Genomic DNA, 15741 nt, shown 5'->3' on the forward strand with positions numbered 1-15741 from the left:
TCTCTTCGTCTTGCGGTTTTTTCGTCTTGCGATGCACGGTTTCCCATAGGAATGCATTGAAAATCAATTAATGCGTTCCTAGGGAAACCACCTTCAGACCAGGTCCGGGGACAGTCTGTCCCCGGACCTCTTCTGAAGGCTGGGGGGGGGGACAAGGGCTTTTCTTCCCACCCCCAGCATTTTAAAAAACCCTGGGACAGCGGAGGACTTCTCCGCTGTGCGGGGCTATCTTAAAATGCTGGCGGGCGGCATTTTAAAATCGCTCCGGACAGCGGAGGACTTCTCCGCTGTCCGGGGCGATTTAAAAGCCCCTGGGAAGGCAGGCGGGGGGGACAAAGACTTTCGCCCCCTGCCCGCCTTCAGAAGGTGTTCCCGCCCCCCGCCCCACTTCGGAAGAGCTTTCCGAAGTGGGGCGGTGGGGCCAGGTGTCCCCGCCCCCCCGCCCCACTTCGGAACAGCTTTCCGAAGTGGGGCGGCGGGGCCAGGTGTTCCCGACCCCCCTCCCCACTTCGGAAGAGCTTTCCGAAGTGGGGCGGCGGGGCCAGGTGTTCCCGACCCCCCTCCCCACTTCGGAAGAGCTTTCCGAAGTGGGGCGGGGGGGCCAGGTGTTCCCGACCCCCCTCCCCACTTCGGAAGAGCTTTCCGAAGTGGGGCGGCGGGGCCAGGTGTTCCCGACCCCCCTCCCCACTTCGGAAGAGCTTTCCGAAGTGGGGCGGCGGGGCCAGGTGTTCCCGACCCCCCTCCCCACTTCGGAAGAGCTTTCCGAAGTGGGGCGGTGGGGCCAGGTGTCCCCGCCCCCCGGCCCACTTCGGAACAGCTTTCCGAAGTGGGGCGGCGGGGCCAGGTGTCCCCGCCCCCCCTCCCCACTTCGGAAGAGCTTTCCGAAGTGGGGCGGCGGGGCCAGGTGTTCCCGACCCCCCCCGCCCCACTTCGGAACAGCGTTTTAAAATGCTGGGGGTGGGGAGCGAAGCGCTGCCGACCCCCAGCATTTTAAAATCTTCCCAGGACACGGGGAGATTTTAAAATGCTGGGGGTCGGCAGCGAACGCTTCGCTCCCGCCCGCCAGCATTTTAAGATCGCCCGGGGCAGGCGGGGGGGAGGCAGGCGGGGGGGAGCAAAGACTTTTGCCCCCCGCCGGCCTTCAGAAGAGGTCCTCTTCTGAAGGCCGGCTGTGGGCGAAAGTCTTTGCTCCTGACTGCCAGCATTTCCCTATGGGCTTTCGTCTTGCGATGCAAGCCCATAGGGAAATTCATCTTGCGAAGCGCCTCCAAAACAGAAAACCCTTTCGTCTTGCGGGTTTTCCGTCTTGCGAGGCATTCGTCTTGCGGGGTACCACTGTACGTATATCAAGCTATCAGTGAGCATTGTTTATTCATTTATTGAATTTATATCCCACCTTTTCTCCAAGGAGCATAAGGTGGTGTACATGGTTCTCTCCCCCCCCTTCATTTAATCCCCACAACCACCCTGTGAGGTAGATTAGGCTGAGAGGCAGTGATTGGCCCACGGTTACCCAGTGAACTTTATGGATGAGTAGAGATTTGAACCATGGTCTCCCAGGTCCTGGTCTGCTTGTTTCCCTGCGCCAAACTCCTATTCCACAAAGCTGTCATCTGTGCATGTGCAACTGCTCTCCCAAAGGTACACACCTCAGCTTAACCATGCCTTCCATGCCTTTTCAAATATGACGGAAGCTGCTTTGAGGGAAAGTGAATGAAACAGGAGTATTTCTCAGGAAACCACAGAATACCTATGGATTGTGTGCAACATAATGTGTACTCAGTTTCAAACACCTGTGGTGGGAGCACACAATAGTAAGCGGTAATGCATACACAAGACCAGGGCACTGGTAACTCTAGGAAGCAACTGGACATCAAAATTCCTATATCCAGAGACAATGATGTTGCTTTTGAAGATGAAACACTGGAGAAGGGTAGGATGGATACAGCAGTAGCACAGTGGAACAGCATGTGCAGCAGGTTACAGCTAGGGTATGAAAATGATCCCTGCCACTCCTAGGCCACATAAACTAATACTGTGACCCAACACAAGGAAGCTTCTTATGCTCAGAATCGGGGATGAAGAATCTGTGGTGCTCGGTCTTCCCATGCTGTTAGACTAACAACCCCCCCAATTATCGGTCATGCTGGCTGGGATTATGGGAGTTAGAACCCAAGAACATTGGGAGTATTCCCCATCCCTGCTCAAAATGGATAAAACAGTTGAAAGATGGTATGCTCACACTTACCTTTGTGAAACAGCAGCATTTTACCCCAACCTTAACTTCAGCAGCAGGTACTTACTTTGAATCCCTATACATGGCCAAAGAAGGGAGGGTCCTCCATCCCTTAGCCACATCCATCCAATGCATTAGTTACATTACCTCTAATAGACAGCATTCTGTTTAGAACACTTCCAGCTTAATTCCATTGACACCCTTCCCAGGAGCAAAACACTTGACATGAAAACAGCATTAATCCTGCCTTCCTGGGCAGTACTTAGGCCTACTATTTGATGCGTGGGATAAATCACCCAGTAGTATTGTCTGCACCAATTAGGTCAGCCATCTGTTGTTTTAATAGTCCTTCATGCCTCTTGGACTGACCCAGCTTATGCTGATCTAATTAAGATACCACAGCTTTGCAAGACAAAATGAGCATAGTGCTGCTCCTTCTTGTGTGACAACAGCACCCTCTTGTGAATTCAGCTGTGAACTTTGAAGTGAATCAAATATTGGCACATGATATACAGGCTATGTTCCATTTCCGCTGGAATCCAGCTAATTAACAGCCAGCTAGTGCTATTGTTTTCATCTCCGTCTGGAGGTGCCAACTTTCCAACCATTCCCTGCTTCTGTGTGTGCTTTTAACAGCAGCCTGATGCACAGAGCTTAGTCAGTGAGAACATTTGTCTCAATGCTGTGAAGAGTTTCATCTGCTGATTTCTGCATCAAGCTGCTATTAAAAGACCAGAAGCAGGCCAGGCTGTTTTTCTGGTCAATGTCCAATCTACATCCTAATTCTGAACTGCCAAAATACTTCATATCATACACACTTTAGGAGGAATTTGGTGCAGTGCTTTGCCAGTCAGAATGAACCACCCCGTCCTCTTCACCCCTCATGCTATTCTTGGGTCTCAGCCACAGGCCAGAGCCAATTTCAGGGGTGTGAGCAGGGGTGGAGGAGCCCTGCAGCACTAGTGCAAGTCCTTGCACAGGTTTCCAATAGTGGGGCTAGTTAGTTGAATCCCACCCCCTGTATTTAGCAAGATATTCCCAAAGCACAACACATATTGATTATGCTGCTTGCAAGAGACCCTTATGTGTATACGTCTGGTTTCACCTTCAGAACACCTGTGGCCCAGTCCTTCCCAGGTCACTGTTTGTGTGCAGAAGAAGGAAAAAAAATGCTTGCAAGGCGCTTCTCCACCAGATTTTTTAAGACAAGACATGATTGATAGGTGTCACACACAAAAAGTAGAAGGACAGATTTATGTCAAATATATTTATTATCTTTCTTCCAAGAGCAGCACATCTTTCACACAGGGTGAAAATCTGAGGCATATGCAAATCCTTAGCCCTCCACATTGAAAAATATATATGCTTATATATGAAAAATACAAATGCTGTAATAAATTAAGCCTTGATGCAACAACATGAGTTGGAAAAAACCCCTCTAAAAATCCTCAGTAATTGATCCTGAAACATTTGTTTTTTGTGCATCTGTATACACAAAGTGCTTTCTGCAAGCATCTTGAGATGTACAATCCTAGACTTGCAGCTCAATATCATATCCTCTACTAGAAATCAGTATAGGGCCTTGAATGCATCAGATACTTTAGTAGAGTTCTCAACAGTACAGGTGCTCATGTCACCACTTTCAACTACCCCCCCCACTTGAGGGGGAGGGAGTGCTGAGCTCCTAATGCTACCTATGACGTTCAGTGAACCACTGAACTTCAAGGCTTAGCTTTGTAAAGTGCATATTGACATGGTGGTGGGATAAGGCACAAGATTAAAATTAGCCTATATAGTCAAAAGAGGTTTGGAAAATGAGCAGCAGGATTACTTCAAGGTAGAACCATCTTATTCATAAACCCTAGAGATACACACTGGGCTGCTTTTGCCACATCAGAACTATAAATGAGAGTAACTTTGGATATTACAGAAAAAGCGCTGTGTGGTCAGTTGTGAAAACCTCTAATGCAGAGTGACAGGCACAATCTGAGCACAGAAAGTGGGGGTGTGCATACTATTGCCACATTCAGGAGCCTGTGCACCGGAACGCGCAACTTCGCCTTAACATTACAAGAAATACCACCTTCTAAAGGCAAAAACAACTGCAATTTTGGCTGGCTTCTTCACTTACATCCAATGTGACACTGGCGGCGAAACTATACATTGCTGAATTCATGTTGATAAGCCAACATACAGGGTTGCGGGGGCAATTGCATGTGACAACCAGTGAGTAAGTGCTGGTGGTGGCATCAGCTTCCCACGACCAATTCATTCTCATGAGGCCATATCTCTTCCTGCCTGCCTGATTTCCAGTTAGGCATCTCCTACCTTCTGCCTCTGATGCTCCTCTGCAAATGCACCTTCACACATTAGCAATGTATGTTCAGGACCCACAAACATGCCATTCTGCCCAAAGTGAATGTTATAAAGGATCCTGAATCAACTTGCTAAACAGTTCTTTGAAAGGAGGGTGTGCGGGCAGCTGTTCCCCTTCCCAGTGTAAACATTTCAGGAAGTACAGACAAGCTTCATTCTTGGTGTATGTAACTCAAGGGTTTGTACAGTCAAATTCTCTTCCAGCAATACACAGTAAACAGAGCATGGACTGTTCCAAAACATGTATGAGGAAGAATCCTTTCTTAACAGGCAAAAAAGCAGAAAGTGACCAGAATGAACATTTCTGATTTTTCTGCTCCTGGGTGATATGGCTACGGCTTTACTGATCCAGCACAAATGATCCCATGGCCTCTGAAATAAGACCCCTTAGCTCTGAAGATTGTATAAGAATCTGCTTAATATGAGAGGTCTCACATCTGTCTTGTGTAGCAACAGATGGAAACATGAGTACATCTCCACCCACTGTCCTGTCCAAGTCAGTGGTGTGGCTGAACGGGTGTGGCCCACACAGTGGCGCCCACACTGTGGGAGGAGAGCCTAGGGTGGGAACTCTGTCTGATGCAAGAGCTGGGTGGTTTTCATTGGATCCCAGCCCAGACAGCTCCTTGATTTGTAAGGCTGCAAAGACATTTCTCTCTCTGTTCCCCAAACTGCTGAGACATGCTGTAGTGCATGTTCCTCATTACCAGTCAGCAGAGCTGATAATTAGGGGTGATGAGAGTTGTGACGTACAGGTTAGCCATCTGATACAGTGTCTTGTTACAGAAAGGTGCCTATTTTTTTAAAGCTTATTACCACACTGAAATTAGGAAAACTGCCTTCTTCTCCAGCAAGCAAAAAGAATTGGCATGAGTGCACCCAGTTTATTGGAACAGATCTTTAAAACTACTCTATATGCCAAGATGCTACTCTATATTTAATGAAGAGCACAGCACAACTGCCAGCAGACCAATAAAACTACAGATGGATGAGCAAATGGAGTCTTTCCTTTAAGAACATAGATCCAGTCTTCAGCACCCCAATACTCTGGACATATTTGAAGGCTGCAATCCTAAACACATTTAAGTCTAATTTAACTTAGAGGGACCTGCTTCCAAGTCTGCATGTATAGCATTGCACAGACATGTTTGCAGACTAGTTTTCCTTGCAGGTTTCTTCATTTAGAAGACTGGGCAAATTCAGTTGGACAAATGGTAGTTTAGTTTAGCTCTTTATTTGCTAAATATTATACTGGAGTCAGTTTATTGCAGATAAGTAGCTATTTCACTTGTGCTGGAAACCTGTGCCTGAGATGATCTGCCAGGGGATAAACTTATTTTGGAGCAGTTATCAAAATATCGATTAAGTATCAGTATCACAAGGCATTTTCTTCATTAGTATTCAAAACTAAAAGACTTGGGCTATGTTCAGAAAGAAACTTCCCCCAGTTTTCAGTTCAGTACGTGTGCGTTAAGGTAGGAGTGCAGAAGTCAAGACTATATAAAAAGGAAAATGTTGGCACCTTTTTTGTGGGCCTATTGCAAAACTATACTGGCCACATTAGCAATTTTGGGCAGGTGATAAAAAAGTGTTTATATGGGACACACAAGCATCAATAGAACTGGCACAGAAGGCAGGAAGGGAGCAGGTGGTTATCCACTCTTCTGCAGGCCTCCCTTTGTTTGGACCCCACTGCTTTTTTATTTATTATAGAATTTGCTCCGTCGTTGATAAAACACCATAATGCCCTCTAAGACCACCCACAAGAGGCAAGGACAAACAAGGACTGATGATAAGCTGCAGCAGCTTCCAGTGCTGGCTGGTGCCCATTGGGACTGACAGACCAGCAGGTGGAGCCAGAACCAATGAGAGGAAGAGCCAGCTAGTTCTAGTTAATTCCCTATTATCCTCCCTACAAAGAGGAGGAAGCTGACAGGCACTGCCACTGAGATTAAGCTGAAGTTTGTGGGGGCAGAGTCTCATTGGTCCTAATGGAGCAGCCCCCCGCCCCCCCGGCAATTCTGCTGCCTATTCTGAACCACCAGTGCAGCCCGCTGTCTAACAGGCAGCTGCGCCATCAAGCAAATGCCTGTAAGCAAGGCTTACTATAGCTCCGGTTTAAGGTAAACACCACAAAATGTCAATGCTGGAGAAGCTGGGCTGGCAACTGTGTCCCCGGAGAGTTAAGGGGGATGTGAGCAGGTCAAGTCAGGGTTTGATTCAAAGCAGTTAGAGAAGCCCCAGTAATGAGAAGATGGGGGGAAAGCAGAGAGAGATTTGCCGGTGGGTAAAGAACATTCCCCATTGAACTTAGCTAAGATGGGAGGGCCTCAATAGCAATATCTGTAAACTTCCTCCCAGTGTTAATGCCTGTTCCATAGAAGGCAAGACAAGAAGTGCTCATGGGAGGCATGACAGGAAGTGCTCCGGAGAGAAAAGAGAGGCCCACAATGTCCTTGGTAGAAGCTGCAGAAGGCAATCTCCTTTCATTTGGGCCAAACATAGTAGTAAGGTGCTTTCTGGGCTTTGGCAAAGAGACAAACGTTGCCACTCTGCAAACACCCCCCACAATCCACATTCCACACCCCGCTCCCCACATATGACAGTGTGGCCGACAGATTAATGTTTCAGTCTCCGCAGACAGGAGCTCTTATATCAGCCTTCCTGCTTTTTGGGGCCATTGGGGTACTTCACGGTGCGCAGGAAACTGCAGAAGATCTCATACCAGAAAAAGGTGAAGCCCGTTGCAAACGCAGCCTTCAGCAAGCTTGGCGAGAGGCCCTTGAAGAATCCTCTGGCTCCTTCATCCCGTGCAATTTGTTGGGCACAGTCCACTAAGCCACTGTACGTCCGCACCTGGGGGGAAAGAGAATGGAGTGAGGGATGGCACAAACCCAGCCCGTTAAGAAACCTTGTGCAGTTTGTAGCAGAACTCAACTTCCCGTTTTGTACTATTATTGGAAACAGTGGTTTGCAGAAACCATCAGCTAATGGATTAGGATGTCAAACCAGGACCTGATTGTGAACAGACTATATATATGTGAAAATTCTGGAAGCTGTTGCAAAGAGATCTGGAGTAAAGTTATCCATGATATGAAAATGACACGCAGCTCCATCTCTCTGCTCCATCTGAATCAAGAGAGCCTTGATGAGCTGCTAAGCCTGTGCTTGAAGGAAGATGGGCTGGATGTGGGCCAAAAAAATTGAGGCTGAATCCTGAAAAGATTCAAGGCTGAATCCTGAAAAGATTCAAGACTGCCCTTGAAAACGGCCCAGGAACTACAATTGGTCCAAAATACAGCACTTAGATCAAATTCCCTTTAGATCACATACAACCCCTGTTTTAAAACAGCTGCACTGATTGTCAGTTTGTTTCCAGGATCAATTCAATGTGTGCACATTAGTATTTTAAAAGTAACAAATATACTGATTGTGTAATTGGTCACATAGTTCTCTGGTCAATGAGGAAAAGACCAGTTTTCCAGTAGCATCTCCAATGAACCCATTTTGTTCCTCCATCACACAGCTCCAAATAAGCAGTGGGATTCTTAATTTTAGTGCCACACTGCCCTTACGTCACACAATGCTGTTATAAAGTTATCCTTTTATAGTTTAAGACTAGGTTGTTTCAGATTTTACTTTCAATTTATCCGCCTGGTCTACATAAATTGTGGGCTACGTTAGGTACACACAAAAAAGGGGAGGCAGAAAGATCCCTGCAATCTGAAATGTCTCTCACCTGCCCAAATGCTGCCCGGGCTTGCTCAAAGCCAGCTACCTGCAGTCTTTTCTTGAACAGGTCAAAAGGATAAGTGAGGGTTTTGCTGAGGACGCCAGCACAGCTGCCGCAGACAAAGTTTTTAATATTACCTGAAAAAGAGAAGTCTGGAGTTGAGGGATGTGTTTCAGAGCTGCTCGATAGCTTAAGACAGGAATTAGTTAAAGGCTTCCAGTGTTATTATGATTAGTTATCCATAGAGCACTTTTACTAAGCAGTGATTTACAAGAAAAACTAACAGCTGGAGCCCTTGGAGCAACTTTGTACAACTATGTACAACTTAGTGACAGACTGCATCAACTGAAGTGGGTTGGATTCATGAACCAAAAGCACCGACCACTAACAAGGAACCAGATGTTGTAGATATTACTGCAAATTTAGCGTGCTATTTTTCTGATATGCAAATGACAGTAGAAGACTTGGTCTATTTATTTGTATAATGTATTATTTATATGATCCTTGTTTATAAAGCCTAATAAAAAGTTATTTAAAATAAAAAACTAGGGTGGGTGGGGGTGTTACACAGGAGCACAGACAATTCCCCCCAACACTTTTCCAACCCCCAGGACTAACCTGTTTTCATTTCTTCACTTGGAACGATCCAGTCATACAGTTTCTTCAGGAGACTATAGAAGGAAAACTGGAAGCCAGCATAGGGGACAATGGCAATGAGAGTAGGGCTGAGCCCCTTATAAAAACTCAACAGCCCTTCTTGCTGGTACACACATGCTACAGCATGGCGGAAGTTCCTGTAAATCTAAAACAATTGATGGGTGAGTATGCTTCCTTGTGTGCCCCATTAACAGAGGCCTATGATATTTATTGCTCTACATGCATCAGTGTGTAAGTCAGGCTTCAGTAATGCTCACAAAAAGCTCCAGAGTTTATGGAGTGGAGCTTCGGCACATACTTTTCATACCAATCAAATTCCACCTTAAAATTTCCAGTCAAATTTTCCTACCTTACCCACTTGCCATGATCTTGCAAGCAGCATACTAAACCTTGCTCCTCTAAGACCTACACTCTATAAAGGGTAAGACAGAATTATTTATCAGGCCTATGGCCCATCTAGATAAAAAATCCTGTTTTCACCATCGTCAACCACATACCTTTGGGAAGCCCACAGGGAGAGTCCAAGCGGCAAAGGACAATCTCCTCCTCTCCAGTTTCTGGCAACTGGTATTCTTTCAAAGCCAACCTAATTGGTGGCCAACACAGCCTCCTGTGGGAGCAAGTTCTATTAACTATGCGCTGCGTGAAGGCGTGTCATGCTAATTGAGCATATTTCTGCAAATTACCGATTGTTCTGAATTCAAAACCATCATTATTCTGGAGACAGAAGGGAAGACCCTGGGCCCAAAATTTAGATTTGTGTTGGGGGAGGGGAAGCATCCATTATTAACTCCACAATTGGTAGATGTGGGGAAATCTTACCATTTGATAAAGCCCCCAACCTTTACTATATACAAACATGTGGGGCAGAAAAATAATAATTCACACAATGTTTTCATTAATATCTATGACTAAGGAACTGTGTGGTAGAAAATCTTTACCACTTGGTAAATTGGCTATACAGTGGTACCTTGGTTTGCATGCGTCTTGGTTTGCATACGTTTTGGATTACAAACACGTCAAACCCAGAAGTGCATGTCCCTGTTTGCAACCTTTTTTTGGATCACAACTTATTATTTTTTTATTACGAACGAATTTTTTTTGGGGAGGCCCCATTGGCGAAAGTGCGCCTTGGGTTACAACCTGTTTTGGTTAACAAACGGACCTCCGGAACAGATTATGGCTATAAACCAAGGTACCACTATATTCTTCCTAATGGTTTGTGCAAACCATAGTTTGCTACATTCAAACAAAATAGCAAATGTAGAAGCTTCCCATCTCCTCTTGTGCATAGGGAAAGGAGTGGACGGGAGCCCAAGGGCCTACGGCCTGTGGCTGCTCATTCTCAATCCTGTAATTAAATAAAGAAACCGCCACGTGCTTCCAAGATCACCAAATGACCATCACCTAAATTGGTGGGAGCAGAACCAACTAGGAAAGGATGCACACAGCAGACAGAGGAGACAGATTTGGCAGGGGGAAAGCTTCTCACCCATTTCTTACCTTTGGCTCACCTTGGGCAGCCAAGCGGGTACGCAGTGTGTCCAGGGGCTGAACCGCCACGGTGGCAGCACAAGCAGACAGCCCGCCGCAGAAAAAGTGCACAGTGAAGCCTCTGGCATCATAAGATGTGCCTTGGTGCACCAACTTCGTCAGAAACTCAAAGCTTACAAACTTGCATAGAAAGAAAAACAAGAGATGAACATCATCAGCTTAGGTAAGAAATATGGTTGCCACCCACAGTGAGAATGAAACCTATCACCTAAAATCTCCACTGCAGCCCAGCCACACACATCACAGTAACATTTGTAAAAGAAATTATCTATTTTTAATACAAGTAAGTAAGAAGAGGCTTTCTGTCTCATACCACTTCAGCTGCACCCCTTGTGAGGAGGTGGCAGTAGCAGAATGAGCAGATGAATGGGAGGTTACTAGTACTGGACCATCATGTCTTGTGTATCATTGCCATCAGGTTTCAGCTCAACTGCTATGGCTGGACGTTAGGTTTCCTGGATGCTATCCCTGCAATTGTGTTGCCTGTCTTTTCTCAATTCCCAAGACCACCACCTATGGTGTCCCTGAATTCTCTAGTTACAGATAGGTAGCCGTGTTGGTCTGCCATAGTCAAAATAAAAAAATTCCTTCCAGTAGTTGGTCTTTAAGGTGCTACTGGTGTGTATCTGAAGAAGTGTGCATGCACACGAAAGCTCATACCAAGAACTAACTTAGTTGGTCTTTAAGGTGCTACTGGAAGGAATTTTTTTATTCTGAATTCTCTATTAATTCTAGTCTGGCAATTTTCAGTGAAGTTGTACAACTGATCTCAGCAGGGTTGAGGCAGAGTTGGAAGGTGGTCCAGACTGCACTCTGCATACTGCAGGGGTTTTCAGTATCAGGACCAAACAAGCAAAGCATGTTCTAATTCTGTAGTTATGATGGTGCCATTGTGAATAATTGAGCTTACAACATGAAACTCTGAACATGTTCAGTCTTTTTTTATTTTATTTGGCAGCACTGGAAACAGTTGGGTTCCTCTCTCTCTCTCTCTAACATAGTGGAGATACAGCAGTTATGTAAAGCATGGAATCGTAAGTAGTGGGTAGGGAGACAAACTTTCACCTTCCTGGCTTTGCTCATTTTTTGTTTATCTCTAAACTGTCATCCCCCTTATCTTTATGTCTGTGAAAGCTCAGGGTGAAAGATTGGGTGTAAGCTTATCCACACACTTACTTTGGAATAAGATTATTGAACACAAAAGGATTTAATTCTGAGCAAATATGCAAAGGCTCAGGTTGCACCACACATGTTTTTCTGGGGAGATAGTGGGGAGGGATGAAAGAAGCTCAGCGTAATATACATTATCACCTAAAGGTGGGAAGGAACTATAAGACCATTCAGTCCAGATGCTAAATCATCTAGCTGCACCACTGTTTGCGCACCTTTACTATCGTATAGTACTGAGGAACACTAGTGTCCTACAGCAAGTCGATCTGCATGCTAACAAAACGTTACTAAAACCCATCTATTTGTCCTCTATTTATACTACAGTCATCAGAGAGAAGGATGGAAAGATCGTAGCAACAGTACGGTCAGGATGACAAACCAACTTGCAGTCATTGGATGGAAAGGGGCATTTCCAATGCAAAGTTCATGCAATATATATTTCACCATCCCTCCTCCTCACTGTTACCTCCTGAAAAGCCTCTCCTGGTTGTCAGGAAACCTTCATAAAAGGCCTGGGGCTTCTGTACCTCTCCACACAGAAGAAGGGAGTGAGGACTTATTAGACTAGCAGTTGCAATGAAAAACATCAGACAGAGGGTTTCACAAACTGCAAGAGAGGCTTTGGGGGGAGGGAACTGCAAGGAGTTGGAATGGATGCCTCCCTGAGAGTGGAAGGGATTTGGATTAACTGATCCTTATTATTCCTTCCACACAATAACATCATAAGTACTTTGCACACAGTCAGAAAGCACAGGAAGAGTCCAGATGACAAAAAAGTGAAGTCTTTGTTATGCCCAGATGGGCAGTTTATAAATTACAATGTTGTTGCTGTTGTTGTTGTTGTTACTACTACTACTACTACTGGCCCTTAGAAAAGTGAAACTAGTACTTGAGGGCAAATAAAGGAAAGGCAGCTATAACAAAACAGATTTGCTGAGGAAGTCACTAGAAAGGATGAAACACTCAGGGTAGAGAGTTAATCCCAAACACTTCCTAATTCTTACCTGGACAGCTCCATAGGTAACTGAGAGGAGCTGAGCAGGGACGTGGCCCTTCCAAAAAGCTGGTAGCCTTTCTTCCTGGAAAATCTTGCAAACAGCCTGCCAGATGCCATGATACTTAGCCTGGGGGTTTCTGGCAGAAAATGTCTCTATCTGAAGCTGAAAGAAGACAGGCATAGTTGGCTTTCAGTTTTAATGTATACACTGTAAATTGCTTCATGGTTTAAATTCGGGATATGAAACCTGTGGCCTTCCACATGTTGTTGAACATCGCCCCAGCCAGCTTAGCGAATGGTCAGGTATGCTGAGGGTCAGAGGACTACAGGTTCCATATCCCTGGTTTAAATAATTAGGGTGCTTCTCTCAACTCTTTCCAGGCCATGTACTGCTCTCATAATTCTAACTGCCAAGAGTATATTACCAGTTTTCACACAACATCTCTAAAGCAGAGAGGGCTTACGAAAATCAAATGACATGATAATTAACTTCATCTTCTGAGGTGTTTGCATGCTAATTGCATGTAACACAAGCCTGTTAAACAAGTGGGGCCTATAACAAAAGGTTGCACTGTGCTGCTATTCAATGTCCCAGCTAGTGTTCTGTGGCCACAATGATTGTGCTCTGTCCTCACTGTCTGCTTTTCTTGTCATGCCCTCTTTAGGGGTTTTTAAAGATGTTTGTATTCATGCAAATGTTGGGGTCCCTCTCAAGTCTGTTCATGCCCTCTGTCTTGTGCATTGATGGCACTCTTTTAGCTACATAAAGGATTGAGACTTGGAGAATGAGTTTACTTAACTGGCTGTCCAATTTAAGAACACTTCTTATGAGACAGCCTAGAAAGGGCTGTACCAGACCTGGTTTCAGCCAGCACAGATAAATGCGTTTGCTAGGTCTTTGGCTACAACGGCTGAGGGACTTGGTCCCTCACAGTGTGTGAGCAAAATTGCATGAAAGTTGACTCATAAAGGAATACAGTGGTACCTCTGGATGTGAATGGGATCCGTTCCGGAGCCCTGTTTGCATCCTGAAGCGAACACAACCCACGTCTGCCTGTGCGCGGGTTGTGATTCGCCGCTTCCGTGCATGCACATGACGTCATTTTGAGGGCCTGCACATGTGCAAGCGGCGAAACCCAAAAGTAATGCGGAGCATAACCTGAAAACACTCACCTGAAGCACATTTAACCCGAGGTATGACTGTAGCTTCCTAACTATACAGGTTACTGATCGAGAAGACAATGGGCATGGTTGATGGCTTAACTTTTTGTTTGTTCATTGTAGCAACACAGTAACTGTTATGTGAACTGTACCTGAAAACGAATCTTTAGGACGTCAAAGGGGCTGATCATTGCCCGAGTGACAAACCCAGATGCAGATCCTGCTGTTGCTATGTCCACGGTTGTAAGAGATGCACACTCGGAATCTGGGTCATAGCCAACCATCCCTCTAGGGTCCACAGGCAGCTTCAATATCCATTCATGCTAGCGGACACTGGTGATTTAAATATATATATTTGTTTACTGCTTTTCAGATGAGAAAATACAAAAATGCTACTACAAAAAAAATTGACCGTCATAACCCCAATGCATCTTTCTTAATGTTTTTCTATTGAAAACTCTGGTTCCAATATAGGATTTTATTTTTCCAACACTGTAAAATGAATGTGAAGATAATTATTTACACTGCAAAAACAAACGATCAATCCAGAACAGTCTAGCAAACAGACAGCAGGGCAGTGCATTTATAGGAAACTTTTCTTGAAGACGCAAAGCTGCCTTACACTGAGAGAACCTATTCCAGAATTGTCTCCTCTAACTGGCCTTAGGTATTTTCATATACATCCCTCAAAAACTGTGAAGTGGGGAAAGAAATATTCCATTTCTAATCATACACTGCTTTATAAAATGGGTTAGTTACAGAGTCAATGGCTCCAATACTAGTCAAATCAGACTGTTTCAAAGTTGTAGTTAGCTTTTCTCAGGTGCCTATCCCATGCACAAAGCTTTGGACATGCTACAACTGGTATATTAACAGTATCGGTGTTTTAATTTTTTAGTCGAAAAATCCGACACTCTTAACCACTGTACCACACTGGTTCCCTTAAGAGAGCCTATCCGAAAATCTGCAATTCCTGAAGCGACCCTACTGCCACCACTACACAAAAACCCCCTCAAAATTCGAGGGGCAGCGCTGTTGTTTTAATTTGGCTTTGTACTTTTTGACGTTTCATTTATCGTGCGCTACTACTTCTGCTACAATTGTGTGCTTTTCCGTGTTGTAAGCCGCCTCGGGCATGGCTTTGACTATGGGAAGGCGGCGCAGAGATCACATCGTGCAGGAGGAAGCGCCGCCTGAGCATGTGCAGAGTACCGAGGCAGCTCCGCTGAAGGGCCATCCAGAGGACATGGCCTGAAGGGAGGAGTTTGAGTGGCGGGAACCAATGGGCGGCGTCTTAATTCTTTTAGCGCCGCCCACCTCCCCTGCCCCACAGTAGGACGCCCCCCCCCCCGGGCCACCTGCCTTGGGTCGCGGCTCCCTCCCGTAGGCTCGCGCCTGCAGCTCCTCCTCGACGCGCTTCTCCCGGCGGCAAAGGAGGGCGACCACCGCCCAAGTGACAAGGCCGGGCGGCGGCACAAGCTCGCTCCGCCCAAATGCCCGGCGGCGTTGGAAAGCCGGCCTCACGCTGCCCTCGCGAGGAACGTGGCAGCCGCTCGGTCTTCTGGGAAATGTAGTCCGCATGCTCTGAAGCTGCTTCTTTTTACTGTAAAGAGAGAAGAAAGGGGCGGGGCGGTGGAATTTAGCTGCGAGGAAGCTCAGGAAAGGAGGTATATATATATCGGCCTGTTATAAAGGCAGACGGATCTGAAATGTGCCAAGGATGTGTTAGGATAGGAGCCCTCTGCGGAAGGAGAGGCACGTAAAGGAAACATACGTGCATGGGGGGAGGGGAGGGGGGAGATGCAAAGTTATTTATTCTGGCCATGTATATTTATTAGAATTCACAGAGCACCGGGC

General features: G+C 45.9%; 1 protein-coding gene across 1 annotated transcript; it reads right to left on the reverse strand.

The window, feature by feature from the left end:
* Positions 1-3488: 3488 nt before the first annotated feature.
* On the reverse strand, positions 3489-15437 carry SLC25A19 (solute carrier family 25 member 19). Its single transcript, XM_082213658.1, has 7 exons — positions 15247-15437; positions 14037-14217; positions 12731-12886; positions 10506-10676; positions 8964-9147; positions 8352-8482; positions 3489-7468 (listed from the first exon to the last, which is right to left on the reverse strand). Exons 2-7 carry the CDS (start codon positions 14166-14168, stop codon positions 7268-7270), a joined length of 975 nt encoding a protein of 324 aa, XP_082069784.1. The 5' UTR covers positions 14169-14217; positions 15247-15437; the 3' UTR covers positions 3489-7267.
* Positions 15438-15741: the final 304 nt, after the last annotated feature.

This window comes from Podarcis vaucheri (genome assembly GCF_965113315.1).
Source record: "Podarcis vaucheri genome assembly, chromosome: 2".
Lineage (NCBI taxonomy): Eukaryota > Metazoa > Chordata > Lepidosauria > Squamata > Lacertidae > Podarcis > Podarcis vaucheri.

Bases quoted from the DNA above. Each gene is read 5' to 3' on its own strand.
- SLC25A19 (XM_082213658.1), bottom strand. From the start codon at position 14,168: ATGGTTGGCTATGACCCAGATTCCGAGTGTGCATCTCTTACAACCGTG. The intron at 10,677-12,730 runs GTAAGAATTAGG...TTTCTATGCAAG, and splicing joins TTACCTATGGAGCTGTCCAG to TTTGTAAGCTTTGAGTTTCT. The intron at 9,148-10,505 runs GTAAGAAATGGG...CAATTGTTTTAG, and splicing joins CTGCCCAAGGTGAGCCAAAG to ATTTACAGGAACTTCCGCCA.